This window comes from Mastomys coucha, unplaced genomic scaffold (assembly GCF_008632895.1).
Source record: "Mastomys coucha isolate ucsf_1 unplaced genomic scaffold, UCSF_Mcou_1 pScaffold14, whole genome shotgun sequence".
NCBI classification, from domain to species: Eukaryota; Metazoa; Chordata; class Mammalia; order Rodentia; family Muridae; genus Mastomys; species Mastomys coucha.
The window spans coordinates 98,229,360-98,236,716 of NW_022196896.1; the positions used below are offsets into that span (position 1 = coordinate 98,229,360).

General features: G+C 47.0%; 1 protein-coding gene across 1 annotated transcript in view; it reads right to left on the reverse strand.

The window, feature by feature from the left end:
• Positions 1-2,979, reverse strand: part of Mreg (melanoregulin) — a 61,104-nt gene extending 58,125 nt beyond the window's left edge. The window contains exon 1 of the mRNA XM_031367869.1: positions 2,607-2,979. Within this exon, the coding sequence (XP_031223729.1) occupies positions 2,607-2,701 (95 nt within the window). The 5' untranslated portion in view covers positions 2,702-2,979. The remainder of the gene's footprint in view (positions 1-2,606) is intronic.
• Positions 2,980-7,357: the final 4,378 nt, after the last annotated feature.

Below are 7,357 nucleotides of genomic sequence, written 5' to 3' on the forward strand. Positions count from 1 at the left end.
TTTTGAGACAGGGTTTCTCTGTATAGCCCTAGCTGTCCTGGAACTGTCACTCTGTAGACCAGGCTGGCCTCCAACTATCAGAGATCCGCCTGCCTCTGCCTCTTAAGTGCTGGGATTAAAAGCGTACAACCACCGCTGCCTGGCACCTTCCTAATTTTTTTTTAATTTTTAGATTTATTTATTTTATGTATGAGTACACTGTCACTGTCTTCAGACACACCAGAAGAGGGCATCAGGTTCCATTATAGATGGTTGTGAGCCACCCTGTGGTTCCTGGGAATTGAACTCAGGACCTCTGGAAGAGCAGCCAGTGCTCTTAACCACTAAGCCATCTCTCCGGCCCACTTTCCTAACTTTTAAACATTTCTTTTTAGATAGAGTGTTGTGTTTAGACTTCATTAGCCAAGGCAGCTTTGAACACCTGATTCCCCTGCCTCCCAACCTAAGTGCTGTGATTATAAGCCAGCTCCACCATGCCTGGCTAACTTTATCTTCTTAAAAAAAAAAGAAAGGAAGAAAGAAAAGAAAAGTCCGACGGGCAGAGGTAGCACACGCCTTTAATCCCAGCACTTGGGAGGCAGAGACAGGTGGATTTCTGAGTTCAAGGCCAGCCTGGTCTACAGAGTGAGTTCCAGGACAGCCAGGGCTACACAGAGAAACCCTGTCTCAAAAAAAAAGAAAAAGAAAGAAAGAAAGAAAGGAAGGAAGGAAGGAAGGAAGGAAGGAAGGAAGAAAGAAAGAAAGAAAGAAAGAAAGAAAGAAAGAAAGAAAGAAAGAAAGAAAGAGAAAGAAAAAAGGTCACAAAATTCACATACTGTCATCCACTGAGCATAAAGCAAGACAGGGCAGGGTCTCAATTTCAAAATAAAAGGTACCTAAAGTCCAGCAATTGTAGAGAAAAAAAGCACTAGAAAAAAAACTGGCTGAAAGTAAATTGAAGGCTGTATTTCATAATAACCTAGAGTCTGGAGTCCCAAGATAAAAATCTACACTGTTACCTACTGCCGTTTAAATTAAAGATAGGTAATTCAGGGGCTGGTGAGATGGCTCAGCGGGTAAGAGCACCAACTGCTCTAACAAAGGTCGTGAGTTCAAATCCCAGCAACCACATGGTAGCTCACAACCATCTGTAATGAGATCTGAAGCCCTCTTCTGGTGTATCTGAAGACAGCTACAATGTACCTATTTATAATAATAAATACATCTTTAAAAATAAAAAGATAGGTAATTCAGTTTCTCCAATCCCAATCTCAAAATCTAAGCTAGAGGGCTATTAAACATAGTACGGTAGCCCAAAGAGGTGGAGAGCACCTTTAATCAGATCATGCAGAAGGCAAATGGATCTCTGAATTAGAGGTCAGCCAGGTCTACAGGTCTACATGGTAAGACTGTGTGTGTGTGTGTGTGTACAATGTGTGGCTGTGTGCATATATAGTGCCTTGTGTGTTTAGATATATTTCATGATACACCTCACCAAATAATTAGATGATCATTCCAAGGCCTAAATCGCAAGAGGAAGATGAAAAGTGGCAATATGATCAAAGGAGGCTGCTTTTGGAAAGGGTAGAAGGCAAAAGGTCACCACTGGCCGGGAGTGTGGAGAGACTAAGAGGAGATTGTTCCTACAGGGGCAAGCTTAATGCGCTGGAAAATAAGAGCAGACAGGCAGAATGGGTTATGTAACTCTCCAAAGTCAGGGGAAGTGTCTGGACTTGACAGAGTAGGGAAAGGTAAGCCATGCTTCCCTTCGGGAAGAGTTGTGCAAGCACGATCCTATTCGTGGCATGTCCCTTAAGGAAGCCCTGGCTTCTGAGCTGGTTCACCAAGCCTAGAATTCCACCCCACATCCTGTGCCCCAATTTTATTCTAAATATTATTGTCCCCTGGGGCCCGACTTGGTGGGACTTTATTCATTTTTTTTAGAACATAAGGTTAACCTGGCATAGTGGAACTTAATTTCATCAAATTCACAATAGGAAAAGAATAAAAATCACAGTCCCGGCTCTTCACTCTCTGGGAGTCAGCAACCACACTTGGGTATGTCTTATTTCTGAGTCCCTTTTTCTTCTATCCCTTGCGTTTATACGTCTCGTTTAAAAAAAAAAAAATCAAGTAAAGCTGTTCATAGGGTTCCTTCACAAAGCCTCTTAGCACATTAGCTAATGAGCATTAAATTTCCCCACATTTCACAGCTTAAGCTACACCGAACAGTCAATAGGCTATCTCTGGTACAGCACCCATAGTTGTATCACGAGAAAGATTTCCTCAGTCACTGAAATCAACTTCTTTCAGTCATGACATTGGACGAGATAGCCAAACTTTTTTTATTTTTATTTTTATGCTCAGTGCCAAAGAAGCCCCCCGCTCGTCCCTCTCATCCGATGAGAATCCCCCTCTGGAAACTTCTCTTCCCGGCCCTTCTCCTGCAACAGTCAGCGGCGTTTCCCAGGGTCATCCGCTGCCTCCGAGGAGCAAAATCTGAACCAAGGATCCCGAGCTTAAAAACGCCTTGTCCTGAGGGGGCCCCGGGCGGGGGGGAGGTGGCACCCCCTCCCCGGTTCAGACGACACCCGGGTCCCCACCGCGCGAGGCGGCCCGGTACGCACCTGACCAGCGGTTCCTTCTCCGGCCGCGCGGGCTCCTCCAGGCACCGGCACGGGCAGCAGCAGCAGGCGCTCCGCAGCCAGCGGCGCAGCCCCATGGGGAGCGAGGCTCGGCGCCGGGATCCCGGAGCCGGGCGCGCGATGGCGGCTGGGGCACGGGGACGGGGACGGGGACGGCCGCGGCGTCACGGGCCGGGCCGTGCGCATCACGCCGCGGCCGGCCGGGGAGACGCGAGGCGCGCGTTTGCCGCGGGAGCTTTTCCCTCTCTCTTTTAATTCCCCGGGTGCCGCCCGAGCGCATGCGTCCCTGCGACACTCCGCGGCCGCCCTCTAAGGAGCGAGCGAGCGAGCTCCAGGCGCAGCGCAGAACCCCCGGGGGTGACCGCTGGGCAGCAGGCGGGGATCTGCAGCGCGTGGCCGAACCCAACCGTCCTTTTAATTGGCTTCACTGCAGAGGAAGTGAAAGATCTCCCACAATACACGCTTTGAGAAAAAGTTTTTGGTTTTTTTTTTTTTTTTCAAACTTCCAGCCCTTGAACACTCTTGGGGGGGAGGGGAGGCGAGGGAAGCAACCGCTTGTGAGTTCTACAACTGTTGTATTATGGTAGAGATGTATTTTTGTAAATTACCATGTGGGTGCTGGGATCAGAATCCTGTCTTCTGCAGCAGTAAGTACTCCTAACCACCAAGCCAAAATCTCTCTCCAGCCCCCCAAAATCTTCCTTTTCATATACATATATGTATGTATATATCCAGACAGCAGATTACCGCACCAAATTTTGTGGTTTTGTTTTTGTTTTTGAAATTAAAACATTGCACTGCCCCTCCCCCACCCTCTCTACTCCCTTTCCTCCCTCCAACCCTTCCCGTGCATACATTTTTGTGCCTGACTCATTTCACTCATGTCATACAGACTCTACTGCATCCGTGTGTGTGCTTTTCTGTCTTCCTAACCCAGACGTATCTTATGGATGCCCGTGTGTTACTTAACCAGACCGTGAACATGATGGTGAACACGTAAACCAATCGCCGCCTTTTGTACGAAGGCAGGGCTGCAGTGCACATCCTTGAACGGATGTACTTGGGAGCATCTACATCAGCTGAATACAGATGTGGCAGTTGACTTGCTGTGTCATAAGACGCCCCTTTAAAATTTTAAAAAAGATTTCTTTTATACATATGTGAGTACACTGTCCTGTCTTCAGACACATCAGAAGAGGGCATCAGATCCCATTACAGCCGGTTGTGAGCCACCATGTGGTTGCTGGGAATTGAACTCAGGACCTCTGAGCCATCTCTCCAGCCCACTCCTTTATTTTTGAAGAATCTTGCCAAATTGCTCTCCGGTGATCAGTTCAAATTTAGACTCTGATATACAAATGTCCTATTCTTAATATAAAATACAAGGAGTGATGGCCCAGGGAGTGGCACTATCAGAAGGTGTGACCCTGTTGGAGTAGATGTGTCACTGTGGGAGTGGGCTTTGTCCTTCATCCTAGCTGCCTGGGAGCCAGTATTATGCTAGCAGCCTTCAGATGAAGATATGGAACTCTCAACTTCTCCAGCACCATGCCTGCCTAGATGCTGTCATGTTCTCACCTTGGTATGGACTGAACCTCTGAACCTGTAAGCCAGCCCCAATTACATGAAGTCCTTATAAGAGTTGCCTTGGTCATGGTGTCTGTTCACAGCAGTAAAACCCTAAGATAGGTGTTTTTGCTTTTTTGTTTTGTCTTTGCCAGTCTGATTTATTTGAGAAGTATTTATTCTCAGCTATTCTCCAGGCATGTTTTAGGACGGGGATTCAGCAATGAACAAAATCCTCAAAAAGTGAACATTCTGGGGTGGGGGTGGTGGGGTTAGACAAACAAAATAAGCATTTACCAAGTATGTTAATATTAAGTTAGTATAGGCTATAGAAAAAATAAGGCAAAAAAAGGGGACAAGTGCCATGGAGTGGTGTGCGTGCCTAGAGGTCAAACCCAGGGTCTTGCTCACACCAGACTCAAGCCCTGAGCTACAGCCACAGCCCCCCAGTATTTTATTTTGGAAAGATCTCACGTAGCCCAGGATGACGTCACACACCCCCATATAGCTGAACGTGACCTTGAACTTCTGACCCTCATGCCTGCATTCCCCAAGGGCTAAGATTACAGGTATCTACTGCCATGCCCAGTTTATTCAGTGCTAGGGATCAAACTCAGGGCTTTGTTCCAGTTAGTTCCGCACCATCCCAGCCCACTGACTGTGTCTCTCTAAAGATTGAACCAAGAGGTTAGCATTCAGCCTTAATAAAGATCATGCCTACCTTTAAATTAATATTTTCTCTCTAATTTGAATTTTAAGACATAACAGTTGAAGTTCCCCCTTTAAAGCTATTTACTACATCTGTTTATTTGGTGGGGCTGGGGGTCACCCTGACACACACGTGGGGTTCAGAGGACATCTTGCAGGAGTTAGTTCTCTTCTTCCACCATGTGGGTCCCAGGAATCCAACTGAGGTTGTCTGGCGTGCCTTTCGCTGGGCCACTGAGCCTGCCCTGTTTGTTGGCTCTTTAAGGCTCATCACCTCAGTGTCTGTCACAGTGTTGTCTTCCTGGGAGTTGGCTCCCATCCTGCTTCTCTCATTTTCATAAGCTGCAGGAACCACCAAGCTTCTCCTCCAGCTTCAGCTTCTCCTTCAGCTTCAAGCTCTGTGGCTGAGCACATTTCTCCCTTTCAGACATCCTTCCAGGGAAGCAGTGAGCTTCCCCTTTCAGAGTGGTGCCCCACTGCTCCGCCGCCTGCCTTGACAAGTATCGCCTACCACACACGGTAGCATCTGACATTTACCAAGAGTCCCTGGGCACCTGATGTCGGTAGAGTTGGCAGTCCCCTGGGGCAACTGGTGACTTAGGGAGCCATCAGCTGCTTGTTTTCAGAGCAGAACTAGGAAAGGGGCCAGATTCTATTTTTAGACTTCTCTGTGTCAAGAAAAACCCCGAGTCTGTCTGGTTCTGTTTTGAAAACAATTACTGTAGTTTGGAGTCTTTCCTCACGCACCCCCAGCCTTTTGGAATTTACTGACAATTACTGAGAGCCGGAGGGGGAAAGGGCATGTGCAGAAGGGAAAATGAGAAAATCCAAATATTTAAAGACCAGTGCTACATCATTAGTGGATTCCACCAAGATTCCTTAGTGTTTGCATGGGAAGTTCTGCTGAATTTCGATGGCTCTACTTAGTAGGTGTACCTCTCCCTGAGAAATGTGGTAAGGCACAGTGGAGAACCATCGTGGTTCAGAGAAATCATGTCAAGAAGCCCCATGAGGGCCAAGGAGATGGCTCAGTGGATAAAGGTGCTTTCTGCGGAAACCTGACAACCTGAGTTTGATCTCCAGGACACATATGGTAGAAGGGAGTGACTCCCAAAACGTTCTCTGACCTCCACTTGCACATCATGGGGTAATGTGAGTGCATGCTCACACACACACACACACACACACACACACACACACAGCTAGAGAGATGGCTCAGCAATTAGAAGCACACACTGGTTTTTGCAGATGATCTTTGTTCAGTTCCCAGTATACGTATCAGGCAACTCACAACTGCCTCTAACTCCAGTGCCAGGGGAACTCGAGGCCACTGGACTCTGTGGGTAAATGCACTCACATGGACAGTACCCACACTCAAATACACATCCATAAATTTTAAAAAGCCAGGCATAGCCATGTGTGCGTATGTGTGTATGTGTGTGTGTGTGTATGTGTGTGTGTGTGTGTGTGTGTGTGTGTGTGTGTGTTTGAGACAGGGTTTCTCTATGTAGCCCTGGCTATCCTAGAACTCACTCTGTAGCCCAGGCTGGCTCTACTTCCCAGTTAAGTGGTATAGACCTTTAATCCCAGCTCTCTGAAGACAGAGATAGATTTCTGTGAGTTTGGAGCCAGCCTCATATATCGAGAGTTTTCTAGGCATCCCAGAGCTATATAGTGAGACCCTGTCTCAATAATAAAAATATAATAATAGTTATAATAATAGGGGCTGCAGAGAGGGCTCAGCAGTTAAGAGAACTTGCTCCTCTTGCAAAGGATGTACGTTCAGTTTCCAGCACCCATGCGGTAGCTCACAACCACCTACAGCTGTAACTCCTGAGAGCCCAACCTTCTAGTGCCTATAGGCGCCTGCACGTATATGGTGAATGAATGGACACATGTGCGGGGAAAAAACCCTCACACTCATAAAAATAATTAAAAAATAAATAAATAATAGGGGGCTGGAGAGATGGCTCAGTGGTTAAGAGCACTGGCTGCTCTTCCAGAGGTCCTGAGTTCAATTCCCAGCAACCACGTGGTCACTTACAACCATCTGTTATGGGATCTGAAGGTCTCTTCTGGTGTGTCTGAAGAAAGTGTACTCACATACATTAAATAAATAAATCAATAAATAAATTTTTGAATAAATAATAGTGAATTTTTTAAAAGAAGTTCCATGACTAAATATCACCAAGAGGAAAGCAGGGTGAGGGGCTCATAGAGTCACATGTTTTTGTTTGTTGTTGTTTTCTTTGTTGTTGTTGTTGTTTCCTGAAACTCAGTCTGTAAACCATGCTGGTCTTAAACTCAGAGATCTACCTGCTTCTGCCTCCGGAGGGAGAGATGGGATTAAAGATATGTGTTGTCTGCACTCCCAGGAGAGCAGCCTTGCTCCTGGCCCCACTGCCAACTTGGCCATTCCTCCCAGCTAAGCTAGCCAACAGCCAGCTGCCGCCTCTCCT